Source organism: Lepus europaeus, chromosome 14 (assembly GCF_033115175.1).
Source record: "Lepus europaeus isolate LE1 chromosome 14, mLepTim1.pri, whole genome shotgun sequence".
Lineage (NCBI taxonomy): Eukaryota > Metazoa > Chordata > Mammalia > Lagomorpha > Leporidae > Lepus > Lepus europaeus.
The window spans coordinates 70,049,179-70,066,538 of NC_084840.1; the positions used below are offsets into that span (position 1 = coordinate 70,049,179).

The 17,360-nt window shown below is 43.8% G+C and overlaps 1 protein-coding gene across 15 annotated transcripts in view; it reads right to left on the bottom strand.

Moving 5' to 3' along the window:
* The window catches only part of CELF2 (CUGBP Elav-like family member 2), a 599,463-nt gene that overhangs the window by 4,391 nt on the left and 577,712 nt on the right, over positions 1-17,360 (bottom strand). For 5 of the 15 annotated variants that reach the window (XM_062210920.1, XM_062210927.1, XM_062210929.1 and 2 more), the window contains 4 exons: positions 16,266-16,385; positions 8,803-9,000; positions 4,456-4,599; positions 895-1,066 (listed from right to left, as the gene is read on the bottom strand). In XM_062210920.1, the coding sequence (XP_062066904.1) occupies positions 939-1,066; positions 4,456-4,599; positions 8,803-9,000; positions 16,266-16,385 (590 nt within the window). In that variant the 3' untranslated portion in view covers positions 895-938. Of the gene's footprint in view, positions 1-894; positions 1,067-4,455; positions 4,600-8,802; positions 9,001-16,253; positions 16,386-17,360 lie in introns of all 15 variants that reach the window. The other 10 variants (XM_062210923.1, XM_062210925.1, XM_062210921.1 and 7 more) reach the window with 5 other exon arrangements.

The following is a 17,360-nucleotide window of genomic DNA, read 5'->3' on the forward strand; positions in this document are numbered from 1 at the left end:
GACAGAGAACTGCTCTTTAGGTACCCAATAAGTTAACAATAGGCAATAAATAACTTCCATTATTTCTGAGGCAGTAAAAATTTTGTATAAAAATAGAAATGCTTTTTTTACAAATAAAATTTACAGGCCTGTGGCTTTCTTTTTATTTATGTATTTATGTATTTATTTATTATTATTAAATTTATCTTTCAAGAAACATCAAGTATTTTCACTCATTTTTATTTTATTTTTAAACCCTGTAGCTTTAAGAAACAGATCTCTAAATCTTTTTTTACATTAATCCTTTCTAAAAACTAAAATAAAACAATAACAAAATAGACAACCAGTGTAATAATCTGACCAATAAATGTCATTTTGAACCCTAAAATAAGATCCTACTTATTCAAACGAACCGATGTAGTGGAAGGACGTTTTGTATTGTTTTAAGTGCTTCTCCTGGCTTCTCCCTCTCGCTAGGCCACCGAGTGAACCTCTACCTGCTGGGGCCCTTGGAGGGGCAGGTTCTCCAGGCAGTGCTCCTGGGGCACCAGTGGTTTCAGAGTTAGAATTGCACATTAGCATGTGTTTGCCTTTTAAATCCTCAAGATGTCATGTATTTATGTGTATGTTTTTCTTTAAAACAAAAATGGAAACAAAAAAATTTTAGAAAAGGTAAAAGGAGATTCAAATTGCAAAACAAATAGAGAATACAGTGGCACAACTGGAGGAGGAATTGACTCGATAGAAACAAGGTAGCCCAAGTTTTAAATATGGCAAACTGTGGGTTGGGGGGGGGCGGTAGGGAAAATGGAGGCCTTATTGTAAAAATAACCGTCTCTCTTGGTCAAAGTTGGCAATGTGGTCCTCCTCTCCTCTGCCTTCCCTGTTGAGAACAGGCTGGCTCGTGGGACTTACCCTAAGAAAGCTAAAATAAGAGCAGGGAGCCTCTGGGGTTAGGATCAGTAAGGTTTGCTGTCGTTTTTGGAGCGCTTCAGCTGCACCTTCAAGCGTTTCATGCCGATCTGAAAGCCATTCATAGCCTGTATAGCAGCTTGTGCAGAGACTGGATTGTCGTAGCTAACAAAACCTGGAAAACACAAAGGGCAGGAGGGAGGGAGTCAGGATGGAGAGGAGGCAGAGCAGGGAAGGGGCACCAGGGCTTTCAGGGATGGCTGGCACCGCGTAGCCGCAAGTGCTAGTGAGCAGGTGCCAATCCCACGGCCTTAATTTATTTGCACTCAGTTCTTATTGCTGTGAATGTACAGGGCATGGTTTTGGGGCCACATTGGAAATGCCCACTGAGCAGCAGTGAAAAAGTTGGTTGGACTAGGTAGCATCAGGTAGAACAAAACCTTTCTCCAGAAAACCGAATTCTCAAACTTAAGTGTTTCTGAGTGAATTTAGTTTCCTTGTCAAATCTGGTTGTGGTTTACGTCCTTTAGAAACCTGGTGAAGAGAACCCCAGCTAGATAAATCAGCGCTACTCATAAAAGCAGCAGTGTGTATTGTTACATGGCTTAAAAGGCCTCCCGCAGCTTCACATGTCCCAACCAGGTGAGGCTGGAAGGCAGGAGACTTAAGGGAAGGGCTAGATACCAGGATGGGTTCTGCCAAGGAACCTGTCTCTCATTCCCATTCTGCATGCCTCTGCAGACACACAGCCTGTGTCTGGCTACAACAGGATGGGTCCGTTAGTAAGTAAGTCTAGAATGACTTATCCTTGGTTTTCAACAGGGAAATTCTAGTTCTTTTCCCTTAATTTCTATTTTCAAAGCTCCAGTAAATTCATCAGATAGGAAATTGCTATGTTGTTATCTCCCAAAGTCTTGGGAATAGTCTCAATGGCTCAGGGCTTAACACACATCTCAGTAGGCTTTCTAGTATCTTTCTCTGCACCAGCCACCACCGCTACCAGAAAGTTTTGAAAAAGAACCAGTGATGCTCTACAAAGACCAGAAACAGAATTCCAATTATCTAGTTTGTTCTAGCACGGGTGGGTAAAGCAGGGCAGAGGTGTAAGTAAAGCTCTGGCTAATGCTAATGCAAGTGGTGAGCTTGTATAATACCTACTTCCTTTTGGTGTTGAAAGGAAGCTATAGGGTACAGATTTGAGTCCTGAACACATCATCTATTTAGAAGGTTCTATACTAAGTGTTTCCATCTGTCTACTGTTGCAGTTACAGCTAAAGAAAAAATTGCTTTATCAAGTAGAGGAAGAAAAAAGGACATAAATGTACTTCCAGCAGAGTTCTCTCCTCAGCTGGTTAAGAGTGGGCATACAGCATAAGGTAGGAAAACTTTACGCGGACAGGCTATATTGAAGAATGGTCATTTAAATTTGTATTAAAGCTAATACCCAGTAAGTGTGATTTTCAATTCAAGATGTTTGCCCTGACTTCACTGTCTCCTTTCCATCTGTTTTATATTTTTCTTCTGATTAAAAAAAATTATGAAAGGCATAGTGAGAGAGAGAGAGAGCACACAAGCTGTCTTCCATCTGCTGGTTCACTCTGCATGTGGCTGCAACAGCTGGGTCTGGGCCAGGCTGAAGCCAGGAGCTGGGAACTCCATTTTAGGCTCCCACATGAGTGGCAGGGACCCAAGTTCTTGCTGCCTTGCCAGGTGCATAAGCAGGGCGCTGGTCTGGAAGCAGAGCAGCCGAGGACTTGACCAAGCACTCTACAAATGCCGGTGGCTGTGGCAAGCAGTGGCTTAACCTGGCACTCCCTCAGGGTCTTTATGTGCAGAAGGAGCAGGATGATTCAAGAATGGAAATGGGGTCTTAAGATGGATAATGAGACCCAGCTAAGAGGTATGAATGGCAGAATGGGATACCTCCTTAGGTGTAGCACCTCAGCAAACTGGGAGCTCTGAGAAATTAGGTGTGCGAAAGCTTTAAATACAAAATGAAAACACAGTCCATGGTGATAAATACTTGGCTGCTGCTACTTCCTAGCCTGCACTATGTGAACACACTGGTTAAGTAGTTTGTGGACTGATATAATCTCCTTAAGCCAGTAAATATTTTCTGACATCAAACAACAAAGTGCAATCCCTTTGCAGCCTCGAACACTGTTTAGCTATGAGAAATAGGAAAGTCTGCCTCCAAGCTTTGTGCAGGGAAGCCTCCCGAAGGTTAGCTCATGCGCCAACATACACACATCCTCCATAGCCATTTAATTTCCATTTCGCTCTCTCATGAACCATTACAAAGGGGTTTACATAGTTGCCGTGGCAGCAGTAGTGTAATGGGTTCAGGCTGACAGCCTTTCCACCAGGGTGAAAACAGCGACTTTAAATGGTTGACACACTAATTCCCCTAACAGCAGAGGCTTCAGCCCTTCTGGGGTGATGGCACAGAAATGAGAAAGATGTTATGATAATGCAGTTTCAGGAGCCAAACGTTCTGTTTGGATTGTTTACCTGTTACTAGTCAGCCAAATGGCAAATTTTAGTTTTTTGGCAATTTGAGAACCACCCTACCTTTGCTGTTTTTCTAATATGTAATTCCACGTGTTCTCTCTGGCCCGTGTCTGCTGCATTTTGTTTCATGCTGTCGTTACTACCCACTCCCAACATGAATTAAATTCCAGGACTGATCAAAGCAAATGTGCTGGCTCACCGTGAGCCAGAGCTTGCTGAGTAATAGAGACACTAACTGTCCTCACCTCTTCACTGCTTTGGAGGCAAAAGGGTTTGAACAATAAGGACTGCATATAGGGAGTGTTACCTTCCTGGGGTATCTGTTTGTGTATGCTTGCACACAATGCCGCGGGTGGGGGGGCGCCTAAGGAAGACCAGGCACAGCAACCTTGCTGCACTCTCCTGTGCTCCATAGCCATTCGTGCAGCCCCTGCCCATCCTAGAAGCCCAGGTTATGGCCTTTGAATGCAGTGTTCTGTAACCACGAGACTGCTCAGCCACCCAGCCTTTGCAGGCAGTGAGAAACATCCTTGCTTGTGCATGTATGCATACTTAGGAAAGGGTGTGTAAGGCAGACCGTGCCCTGTACAATGTGTGCCCACAACTCAAGCCTCTGAGTCAGACTACACGTGCAGGGGTAAAGAATTCTATTCCCTATCAGGAGGACCTAGACTACAGTCTGTTAACTGTATTTCCATCTGATAGTAGACTCTGATGCAATCTGTGGGGCTTCTAGAAATGGCTATTGCTTAATAATGAAAGATTATTAGGCAAATGTACTCAGGCACTTTAATAGTAGAGTAAAAATATTACCTAATGTGTGGGCATATAATTTAATTCCTCAAATGCTTCCTTTTTATGTAGCCATTCCCTTTTTTGCGATTCAGTAACTTTATTCAAATCTGCTTACAGGCATCTGGAGAAAGCAGAAAACACCCCCACAAAGGGAAGGCCCTGTCTGACTCCGAGAGTATTTGTCATTCACATTTTCCTTCTGATGACTCCTCATTTGGGAACCTATTACAATATTCTAGCTTGGTTTCTTTTGCATACCAAAGCACTTGCTCAGATTGGTCTGTTTGTCAATGAAGACTTTAGCAGAGATAACATTTCCAAAAGGCATGAACATCTGCAGAATGTCCTGGTCTCCAAACTCCTGTGGAAGATGGTAAATAAAGAGGTTTGCCCCTTCTGGACCTAAAGAGGAAAAAAAAATCAGAGTAAGGTATCCCTGGAATCTTTGTTCCCACAGCCTCTTAGGAATTCTCTAACAGCAGGGAGGCTAAGTAATCACCTTTCTCTCACTCTAAAAGAGGATAAATGCCAGGTGCTGGTCTGTCTTTGAGGAAAGTGCTCATTCTTCCGACTGGCCTGATTTCCAAAGAAATAGTGGCTACAAGTGACTGTTTTCCCTGATGGTGTCGTGTGGTCCCACGTACTTACTGCCATGTGAGCATACATCTGAGCCTCCTCTTCATGGGGAGTGAAGGTAGGAGCAGCATACGGGCAGACTCGAGGCTGGGGTTTTTCCTGGGTGGCCATGGTTTCTCACATGCACACTGGCTCTCAGGGAAGACAGTGCTGCGTGCATTTTAAGCAGACTGCAGCAACTGAGAATAATGGTTGCAGTAGCAGTGCTGCTTGGATTTCTCGATCCTTTTACCTAGTTATCCAGCCAGTTGTGACTGTCAACTCTCTTAACACACAGTCTAATAATCAGAATCTTTACTAGAAGTGACTTGCAACGAGCCGGTGTAGGCAGGAAAAAAAGGTAGCTGGAGTCTCAGCCCTTTGATGGGAATCACAGCACTGGTGACTAGGCTTGGAAATGAAGGCAGTGGATGTAGAAGGACAGAGGTAAGCCAGTTTCCTCACCATTACCTATCCTGTCCCAAGCAGATCCCAGGAAGTAGATGGAGAAGGGAAGCCCTTCTTCACGATACTGGTTGTAGAGATAAGCTCGCTTTAAGTGCCTCTCCTAAACTTGCTATGGACCTATGTAAGGGCTATCTGAAAGTTACCAGAAGTAGTTTCGGGGGCAGGAACCTAAGTGAGCAGGGGGGAGAATGAGGGCTGGATGCCTCTTGGACATTCCAGGTGTGGTATCCAAGAAGGGAGCCCACAGGACTGGTGAAGAAACTGCTGCAGTTGGTTCACAGATCTTCCATTGGCATTAACAGGAGAGGAACCAGACCTGCCTGTCCCACCTGGAAGTGCCAGGGAACAGGGTATCTATGTGTACGGGGTAAAGAAAAATAACATGGAGATAAAAAAGAATTTAGTAAGATAAATGGGTAAACAGATTTGCAAATAAATACAAAAACAAGTTTCTTTTGCTGCTGCCACAAAATAAATCGTAAAAGAAAAAAAGTGTCCTAACAAATGAGATTTTGCACAAGGAAGATTACTTCCTTACTTATCAGTGTGCTGTGCTCTGTTGCTTGCAGTTTCTATGGACATATACATAATTCCAGCAGGGAGGCAGGCTGTGCTTTACAGGGATATCACTACAGTGCTCAGGTCCCCAAATATTTTTTGGTTAAAAAAAATCACAAACACTGGCAACAGATGTTCTTAGTGCCCCTGTGCCATGCAAACCCTCTGCAAATGTATGGTAGCACCAGGTTTAATGTTCCTTCTAAATCAAAGGTACAAGTGCACAAATGAGGATTAATGGGACCCAGTGTGAACTGTGAGGTACATCTTACCTCCTGCAGCCTGGGGAGAAAATACAATTTTAGTGCTGAGGATAGATTACTGGGTATGCCTGAATAATCCTGCATTCTAGAGCATATTCATAGAGAGACCAAGAAAAGAAGGAGACAGAGCAACAAACCCAAGGAGGCTTTGTCTTTCTGCTCATCATTTTCCTAGGGGAAAAATGCCCAAAGCTTCCCCTGGTGTAGTGTACCCCACTCCCCTTTATCACCACCAAGAAACAGTGGGTTTTGGCAAACTGTCAAATTTTCTAATATTAAAAAGAGAAAAGGATGATTTCACATGGAAAACCTCTCTTGCATGTAACCAGGAGGAAAGATAGCAATGGGAAAGAAAACAGATTCTCCCCTCCATTTCCACCTGCATATCTTCCTCTACCTGTTTCTAAGAGTGGCAAAAATCTGTTCATAAATCACCCTCTTGTATGATTTCTTCTAGTGCATGTGACTTTCATTGGTGAGTTATGTGTGTTAGATGAGTTTGTTGGTCCCAGGTGTTTGTGGAGTGTTCATGTTTTGTATTGCACACAGAGCACTTGACCCCGGCATTAAGCACTGCGAGCATTTGTGGGAACAAAGCTGTATAGGACCCACTGTGCCTCCTTGGGTTTCAGGAGACCCTAACCACCTGTGTCAATATGACAGTATGGCAGTGGGTACTTGAGAACGGCAAGGAAGGTGATTAATTGTCCTGGATTTAGGTCTGTAGGGATTTCATCACCCTTCACACGATTTAGTGGGAGTAAAAATGAAAACCATTTCTTTACAAAGCCAGACTTGGCTTATTCTCCTATGGGGTAAAATTGCACCAGGGTACATGACTAGATAGGTGAAGCTGACTTTCGCCTGTCTTTACTGAAGTACAGAACTGTCAAGTAGAAAATCTATTTAGTATTGGAATTCATTACATTTCTTTCCTCCCAGTATAATATACCGTTTTATATTTTATTTTACTTAAACTAATCTAAGTTTAAATTTCATATTAACTGAGTAAGGAGAAAACAGAAGAGAGGGATGAAGATGATTAGAAACAAAACAGAACAAAACCTACCAACCAAAAGCAGTCCAAGATCCTAAAACCATGCTACTGGTGGTCCAAACAGCTAAATTAAAATCAGGAGTTGGCAAGAGTTAGTTCAACCCCGTAGAGGTGATTACTCCAGCAGCAATCCCTAAGACTCAAGGCAAGGGAACTCAGGGCAGCAGGCTAAGGTAAAGCTCTTTTAGAAAAACACTGTTTTAGGGCCCAAATACTGTGCTTAAGCCACTGAATTTTTATGTTTTGAGTGATTGGCATTTTCTCAGTGGCACAGGTTATATATAATGCAGTTTGCTGTGAGGCCTTGGTGGCTAGATGATGGAGCAAGGGCTGTCTCCAAATGCATAAATGGGCCGGCTAGTCCTTGTGTGAGGACAGCCTGTCTTACAGCGTCCCGCCTCCCACCCTTATTTGGCATCACAGGAGGCAGACCCCCAGGCAGACCAACTGAAATGGAGGCTTTTCTTTGGGAAGAGGTGTTGATGTTGATTCCCTTCTCACTCCTGGAAACCCCAGGTGTCTGAACAGTTGTGCAGTTTAAAAAGTCTACCATAGCAGTGACAGCTGAGAGTAAAGAGAAAGTCAAAATAATGAAAAATAACTTTCATATATGAGGGTACTTCAAAAGCATGGCAGAGAAATGCACTTAAAAGATATGTACACTTCCAATGAAAGTTTTGAAGCCCCTGGTAGCTTTGGTTTTTAATGATCCCCATGTTATTTATAAAAAGAAACCTTTTCCTTTTTAAAAATTAAACACATGAGTGTCTTTTAAGCCACATCCCCTTAAAACTCACAGCTTCACAAGGCAACACTGCTGTTTCTGATAGAACACGCATAAAGTCAGTATTAGGCAAAAGCAGTTTGGGGGTGGGCAGAAGGAAAGAAAAAAATTTCCACATTCTAAATAAGTCAGAAAATAAGTATTTTGCTTTAAAGCAGCCTCAATTAAGAAGAAGTCAAAAGCAAGAATGACAGACTGTCCTTATTTGGACTAGCTCATTAACCATTTTATAATTAGCTCTAATGTATTCTTAGCATTAACTTCCTAAAGTTGATTTTGCCTTTCTGGCAGAGAAGCAAAGCAATCAATCACTTACTTGCTCCCCCAGAAGACCCCCAATTAAACAAAGACCAAGTCAATCCTACCCGTGGATTTTATTATTAACCCGAGACCCATCACCTATGAAGAGGCAGCCACACAATTATCATGGGTATGTGGTCTCCAAAACACCTGGGAAATGCAGGCGAGACAGAGGCCTGCATTGATTTTCCCCTTCCATTAATGAGGCGGCTGTGTATAAGGGGAGAAACTGATGGTCCATGATGATATGGGGGAGGGAAGTACCTGTCATTTTTTGATGGCAGCAGCTAATAAGTCATTGTGTATAAGTGCACAATGGCTGAGAACTTCAAATTAAGAGAACAATGAAAAAAAAAAAAAAAGAAACAGCAAATATTGAAACGAATGGCTTAGGCTTGTCAGATTTTTTTTTTTTTTTAAACATGAATACTGAAATAAAACACTTGCTTTCTCTTACAACACTGGTTCAATGTAATTTCTTCTAAAGTGTCCTAAAGGCAAATACTGCCCTTGGGCTGGCCACAGTCGGCCCTGTCCTGGGGTGGAGGGCACGCACATACCTTCCTTCTGGCTACCCGCAGCGCTCTGCTGTTGCAGCAAGCTCTGGCTGTACAGAGTGGGCAGTGCGGCTGCCGCATACTGCTGAATTCCTGAGTAGGCCTGGGTGAGGGCGTCCATGGTGCCAGCCGTGCCATTCGTCAAGCCTGTGGCGCCAAGTCCTCCATTGAGAGCCGCCATACCTGAGAGCATTTGAGCAACTTTACAAAAAACCCAACAATAGAGAAGAGAAATAGCACTTATTCATTAGTGCTTTCCAAAGGAAGTTAGAGATCATTTGACACAAGTACAACAGCAAGTGCATGCAGCTAGCACACCAATTAAGCCAACAGGAAATTAAAAACGAAACCATGAAGAAATAAATCATAATAATGGAGAAAAAAAAGACCTAAGCAACGATAACCCTTACTCCCTAGGCCAGTGATCAGAACTCACTGAGGCACTACAGGTGGACAATACATCTTTATTCCATGCAATGTGCTACTGGCAAGTACTTCTGTTATCTTTTGAAATAAAAGCATTCTGCTGCTTAGTGCTTAGAAGCATGATAGAGAAAAAGACAACAGTAGTGGCAGAAGCCTATAACATCTGTACATTTAGATCCGTTTACTGGGCTCTTTGAGGAGCCCTTGGCATGGCTCAAGGGGTTGAGGAAAAAAGGATGAACCTTTTTCCTGAAGCTGTCTGAGGAGGAAATGGCCGACTAGTTCATAGTCCAGTGAACTGGCTCTCCTGTTACCAGGCTCTCCTCAGCAGTTGAAGGATGTTGTCAGGGATGAGGGCCTGAGGAATGAATGGATAGCCTAGAGGACTGAGGCACAGGAAGAAACACAGCTCCAGAGAGCTGCAGCCGCGTCGTCACCTAGCCAACGCTAGAAAGGGAGTGATGGTGTTTTCGGCAGCAAATGGTTACGGGGTGTGCCCGTATACACACAGCGCATTCTTCAGTTCCCCGGCAACTGGGGTCTCTGCCAGTGAGAGTTTCATGTCGTGTGTAACTGAAGTGATAGTGTGACTGACTGTAAGCTGGACCTCCGCATGAGCTCATGTGAACTGGATGTTGGCCAGAATGCTTTTTTGCTGCTTTTCCGTGTGTCCTGGCTGCTCTTTTGCTCTATTATGCTTGCTGACTGTATCACATTTTTCCTGAGTACTGACTCAAAACAAGCAGCAGTTTATAGTGTTAGCTTTCAGATGAACTCAGGAAATGGAAGCGCTGACATCAGAATTGCCTTTGGTTCCTTTATGATTAAGAATCTGGAGGAGGGGTGAGCATTGGAGTGCAGCAGGTTGGGCCACTGCTTGCGATGCTTGCATCCCATGCCAGAGTACAGGTTAAGTCCTGGCTACTCCACTTCAAATCCAGCTCCCTGCTGATACCCCTGGGAAGCAGTGGATGATTGTTCAAGTACTTGAGTTCCTGCCACCCTTGTGGGTGACCTGGAGTTCCAGGCTCCTGCCTTCCACCTCACATGGCACGGGTTGTTTCGACCATTTGGGGAGTGAATCAGAGGATAGAAGCGTGCACGCGCTCACTCTCACTTGCTGTCTGCCTTTCAAATAAATAATTCAGAATTTTTTCTTTTTGGGGGGGAGATCTACTTCTAAAAAGAACTTGCTGAAAACATTAATGCAAATTTTGATGACATTAGGGCTGTTGATTAGAGATATTAAAATAGCAAGGATGGCTAACAAAGAATTTGGTAAGAAGTCCTAAGACTAGGGTGCTGAGAAATTATACAGAGGACTCAAACAACAGGATCCCCTTAACACTTCTACCAGTGTTACTGCTGCCATCCACAGGAAACAGCAGGTGGGGAGTGTCCTGTGCTCTGTGCCTTTGCCAGCTTCGTCTTGTAGACTGAAAGGACAGCATGTGACCCATGCACTGGACCATGGCTTAACAGTGGAGGACTCAGGTCCCCCTGCCGTGGGAGTTGAGGTAACTGAACTACACCTTGGGGTGCTTCCAAGTACATTCTCAGTGCAGAGAGAGGGGGAATGGAGAGTCTGTGAGGTTGTTTTAGCCTCTTGTAAAATGAAGTGATTTCAAGCAAAGTACAAACTAGGCTAAGAGGTGTCGGCCAGCAGAGGTCCTGCTGGATCTGCTTCAAGTTTCCTGTTATGAAGGAGTCTTTTTTTTTTTTTTTTTTTTTTTTTTTTTTTGGGTCACACAAATAAACATGGTTAAAAGCTTAGAAATAGTTTGTCCTCCTAATTACGCTGAACAGCCCTGCAGACACTAACTAATCACATTTACCTCAGTGACTCTTTGCCTCCCTCTATCCCTATAATTGTTATGGCTGCCGAAGGACTGGGGAGCAATTTCCCTTTTCCCTATTTGATCTTATTTCATCCTCACCTCCCGGTACTTGTGTGATGCACAGAAACATCTGTTTCTTTTCTGGGAGAGGTGAGAGGCGGCTGTAAAGCCAGGCAGCACTGCTAAGTTCCCTTGGTTTCAATTTTGTCAGGCTGTTAACAGGCGACTATGGATCTAGCTGCTCAGGTCATGGCCTCAGTTCTCGGGAATTCAGATTCCGTGTGCAAGGAAATTCTAGCAGGAAAATGAGTGGTAACCTGCCACTGCATTTATCCCCTAGGGCTGTGGTTCTAGGTGCACATGTGGGTCCCCAGGGCCATTCGCAGTACAGCTGCTGCCTGACAATTATGGGCTGAAGATAGATGCTCCACGCTACTGAGAGGCCTCCCACTTGCCTGCCACTCGAGGGCAGGGACGGGAGCATCACATGTCCCCAGCACCTTGTCAGAGGAGGGGCGTGGAGTCTCCAGGCCCTGCCACACAGGATGCACAGGAGTGCCTTCCCGTGACTTGCAGCCTTCACGGCTTGGTTCCCCAGAAGGCCAGACAACGCGGCTTCACTGCAGTGCTCACTGGCGCTCCTAACTCCTTTCCCTTCTGGTGTATGGCCGTTTTTAAAAAACTATCCAGCTCAGGAGAATTATCTATTTCAAACTTTCCCCTTTTTGCAAAAAAAAAAAAAAGTTTTATTTGTTTTTAAATACACAAGCAGCATAAAGTTAATGCTCGTCAATACTAGAGGGAGAGTAGAGTCCTTGTAAGATTGATAGCTGTACCAGGTGACATTCCAGCCACATCCTGCACCTCAGTGTGGATCTGAGTTAAAGGGTTCTCCTTGTATCTGCTTGTTACAGGCTGGGAGGTAGTCCTGGCTGGCCTGAATCTGCCTGGGGCAGGGGAGGCACCAAGTGGATGAGGTGTAGATGCTGGAGGGGCCTGTGCAGGTGAGAAGGGAAAGTGTGCCTTCTCCATCACAGAGCTTGCCTCCTCCATGGTTATAAATACCACCTCTATGAGCAAAACTAAGAAGTACATTAAGAATATTTTAAACCAAAACTATCTTGTAAAATCTGGGGAGTTATGTTTGCAAATCCAGGGTAGAATAGGTAACTGATAACACAGTAGAGTTTGGTGAACCAATAGGAATATTCCAAATTTTGAGATGAATTCCTGTGAGCTACCTGATGTTACTCAGTTAAATAATCACTGTATCAAAGATAACCCTAGTTGGGGCTGGCACTCTGGTGTAGTGGGTAAAAGCCTGCAGTGCCAGCATCCTTATGGGCACTGGTTCAAGACCTGGCTGCTCCACCTCCGATCCAGTGCTCTGCTATGGCCTGGGAAAGCAATGGAAGATGGCCCAAGTGTTTGGGTCCCTGCACCCACGTGGGAGACCCGGAAGAAGCTCCTGGCTCTTGGCTTCAGATCAGCTCCGCTCCTGCCATTACAGCTATTTGGGGAGTGAACCGGCAGATGGAAGACCTCTGTCTCTTATCTCTGCCTTTCAAATAAATAAGTCTTTAAGAAAAAAGATAACCTTAGTCAACTCAGCTGCTGGAGCTAATATAGAAGCAGGGATCTGAAGAAAGCCAAGTTGAATAAAATACTTCCACTTAAAAGAACTGTACTGTGAAAGGACCAAATGATCAACCCTTTCCTCCCAGTTCATCTACATTCCTATGCATACTATATGGATGAGGAAGGCTGGAAAGAAATGACAGGTGTGGCAGACCTTCACAAGGAAGGCCTCTGTAACTGGCTATCAGTATAATCGTGCAGTCTGACTTTACATTCAGTTCAGAATTCCAAGGAGCTGTGGGGTTAGTGAATAAATCTGTTAGAATGACATAAAAGGACACACTTAAAAAAAAATGAGCATGGACATTTTTTGTGGCCACAATTGAGATGGTACTGAAAAGTAGAATCACAGGCAGAGTACCATATGCACACTACCTTTATCCACAAGCAAGCTAGTCTGCGAGATTTTGTACCAAATAAAAAAAGAAAAAGTGAGGAGTGACTTAATATATTCTTAAAGGTTTATAATTTATTTACTGAGGTGAGTTTTCCTTTGTACAGAGGAGATACATCCTTCCAAGCTATTTCTCTACTATACATAAGTAGTTGAGGGGCAGGCATTGAGCCTAGCAGGCAAAACACCTGCATCTCATTTTCAAGTCCATGGGTTCGATGCTTGGCTCCCTGTTCTGCAGCAATGAGGGCTCAAGAAGGTGGGTCCTTGCCACCCATGCGCAAGACCCGGATTACCATCCTGGCAGTTACCATTGGATGGGAATGTGCTTTCTCTTAATAAATACATACATTAAAAAGTTCGTAAATAAGTTTCACCAAGCACGCTGTTGGTAATACTCAAACAATTACACCTTTAAGTACTAGATGGTAAGCAGTTTGGAAGAATAATGTAATTTAAGCAAGGAAAAAGAAAATGCCATTTGATATACATTTAAGCATGGAAAATTGAGTATAGACTCCTGGGTGAACATAGCTACAAAAAGTATTTCTTCTTCTCTGTTGAGATATTAATTTATAAAACATGCTCAGGGAACCCTCAACTACTCCAGAAGTGAAAACCCTGGTGGTAAATTACTCATGATCCTTCGTCTGATTTACCCTGAGGACATTGTGCTGTTTTCTAACCCCTGTATTCATCAAGTAAAAGGGAAGAAAAAGGATATTAAACCCAAACAGTTTATTTTAGTTGCTTGTCCATGAACTTCAAACTGCCCTTCACGAAGGCGTAGGGCCCCTTCATAGAAAAGAGGGTAAAATTCAGGCTGAATTATCCATCTACTTTTTTGCTGAATGCTTTGTTCATGGAAGAGTTGTCTTCCGGAATACCCTCAAGGTAGCAAGAAATGGTTCCTGGTACAGATATAGCGATGGTTTGGAAGTTGGTGGCCACTGAAAAGCTGACTCTGTCCAAGAAACCAGTTCTTGGTTACCTTTTTTGAGAACTATCCAGTAGGACCAGTAGCAGTATCCTAGAATATTCTATCCTAGAAGGTTTTCTCTTTATCTAATTTGAGACAAATCGCAAATATTAGCTCCCAGTCAGTGTTCAGACTGTAAAGTAGCTCTTCACTAGTAACACATATCAAATCAGAAGGAATGTATTTTTGTTTGAGCAGAATTTTGGTAAACACTGTCTGTTAGGAGTTTTTTGAAGCTGGAAACATTTGTAATTTCCCACAAACTATACATACCTCTGTTAACAGCAAGGAATTAAAACAATGTAAGCCTGTAGTCCTTGCCAGAAGCAAACTTTGTATAACACAAAACCCCACGGAAAAACTAGCTGCTGTTTCCCTGCCCTGTAACAGAGTCCCTTTCCAGTCCTCACTCTAAGGATGGGTACCGCCCAGCGACGCACACAGAGTGAGGTGAGAGGAGCAGGACGCAGACAAGAGGACAGACACACAGCAGTCATGAGCACGTGCTGAGGAGGACAACCATTCCCACTGGCCTGTTACTCTGCAGACCAAGGACAGGCAGGCGATCAAATCAAAGTCCTTGTTTGAGGGGAACTAGGTCCTGGGGCAAGAGAAGCAGCATGAGGGGACGTGTGCGAGCACACCCATCCTCAGCCTAGGTGGAGGGCAGTGGGCTGGTGCTTCTGCAGGACAGGGTCAGAGAGAGGAGCTGCACCGGGAGTCAGGGCAATAAGGCTCCTACTTGGCCGCTGGAAAAGGGAAAAGCTGGAGGCAGTGTGAGCTGGAATAAAACATCCTGGCTGGCATGCAGGCCCCACTTCACGTCCTAAAGGCTAATTAGGAATCATATTTGCAAGAAAAATATTTTTCTTTCCCTATGGTCAGGTAAAACTCAGTCCAAGTTTTTGTTTTAGATCCTCTGAATAAACAGACTTAACAAAATCTGAAAATTTCCTACTTCTAAACATATGATTTATTTTCTTACCCAGATTATAAAAGTCCATCTTTATTTGGGTGAATTTTTATGATTTTTTTTTTTTACCAAATAAATTCCAAGATTCTTTTTGAATTACTGTACTATTTGCTTTGAAAACAGATACTGCCTAATAACTCCTTAAAAACAGCTAACGTGGGCAATCATGGGTTAAAAATCAAGGACCCCTTTATTAAACATAAAAATGGGCAGGGGTTGCCTGGGCTATGTGATAGGTAACTTGTGACCCCACTGAGAACCTCTGTTGGCTGTCATGGACCTGCTGGGCTTGGCTACTCTCAGGCAGTGGGATGGGGGAAGAGCGAATGGAGGGACAAATTAGGTGTCCCCTCTGGGCTAGGGATCGTAGTCTCCACTGCAGGAACCCATACCCAAGCATGAGTCTAACATGTGACTTACCCTGTAGCATGGTTACTCTTCTCTACACAGAGCTAAAATGACAGGCATGGGTTTGCTATGTAGAATAGAACCCAGAGTTCTTTGCATTTCAGAACCAAGTGTACTTAGAATTTCTAAGCTGTCTGCCTTAAGCCTCTCTGAACCAGCCACAGTAAAATGATGCCCCTCTGGACTGCTACAGCACAGGCCATGTCTGTGGGTGTTAATACAGATTCTAGATGATTCCACTTCCAGCAGTGGCTCCTCTCCACGAAGTTTCATTTCTTTCTTTCCAAGGAGCTTATTTGCTTCTCTATAACTGTCATGGGTCTTTGGCTGTTAGAGCTAGAGGACGGCTTTTATCAAGTGATCCAGAGCTTTCAGCTGGCCACTCTGGAGCCCAGGGAGGGAGCAGTGATTCACCTGCGCTCCTCCAGGTGACTGGCTGCACAGCTGCACTCCTGCTTCCTGACTTGCAGTCTATTTATTTTTCTGTTACAACACCCTGCCTCACAGAACAGCACCCAACTTAAACAAACTGAACTCCTCGAAACCTGAAAACACCTGTCAGTCACAGAGAGTACACATCCTACGTACTGCAAAACATCTGGGATGCTGAGTGCTGGATTTTTTTTTTTTTTTTTTGAGACAAAATGAATGTGGCTAGCTTTTGCATATCAAAGCATGTGCTCCTCCATCCCAAGTTTTAGTTCTCCCCATTGTACATCCTTTTTAGGTCATTTCTGGCTGACCATTTTCTGTGGAGAATTTGGGGGAAGGCTGTCCACCAGAGCAGCAAATACTCACTGTTTATGGTACCTGCTAGTGCGTTAATATTATTCAATCCAACAGTGGCTCCAGCCAATCCTTGCAGAGTCCCAAGAGAGGTCAGAGAATTCATGGCTGCACCAGCAGTGGAGTTAGGGGTTGAAGCAGCCACTGGAAAACAAAAGGAGGAGGAAAAGAGGGAGAGAAAGCACAAGATGAGTGAACGCCACTGGATTGTAACGTAACCTGTCATCCGCACAGCAGATGGAGCCGGGTCATCACTTAATCATTGGAAGTCCTTGAGCCTCACTTGTGTTTTTGGTGAGAGACATATGGCACTGTACTTGTGGGAATTCTGACAATCAGATTTGGTGATTGAAGAAGTCATCATGGCTGTGTTTTTGCAAATACAGCAAATATGCTCATTGCTGACTAATTAGTAGGGGGGTGGTTTGTGAATGGGGGAGTCTATCCTGCTGGACAATCCTTCATTCGTCCTACTTTAGGAAACAGTCCTCTAGGGTTCTTTTCTTACCCACACTAAGAAATTACTGGAGCAGAAAGAGGGCAGAGTTAGGGGAGTAAAATGGCATTTTCTCAATGAAGTCTTGAAGGGAAAAAAAAAGCACCTTCCTGAGTTTGACGGGAAACTTCGGGACCCAGATGGTGGTGGTAAGACAGAGGGTTAAGTGATATGAGATAAAACATTTGGGTACAAACCATTTCCTTCCCTTATTTTTTTTAAACAATAGTTTTATTGACAAACCATAAAACTGAGCCCTTTAAAATACACAGTTCAGTGGTGTTTAGTATGTTCAAAGAGTTGTACAGCCTTCACCACTAGTTAAAATAAGCATTTTTGTCACCTCCAAAACAAACTCCTACCCATTAGTATTCACATTCCATTTTTTCATCCCCTTCAGCACTTGCAAGCATTAATCTACTTTCTAGGTTTGCCGCCTCTGGATGTTTCCTATCAATGGAATCATACAGTAGGTGAGATTTCCTGACTGGGTTATTTCACTGAGTGTAGTGCTGTCAAGGGTCATCCACGTTGGGGCCTGCAGCAGTACTTCATTCCTTCTTACTGCCGAGCAGCACCACATTAAATGGGACCACATTACATTTTGTTTATTCGTTAGCTGT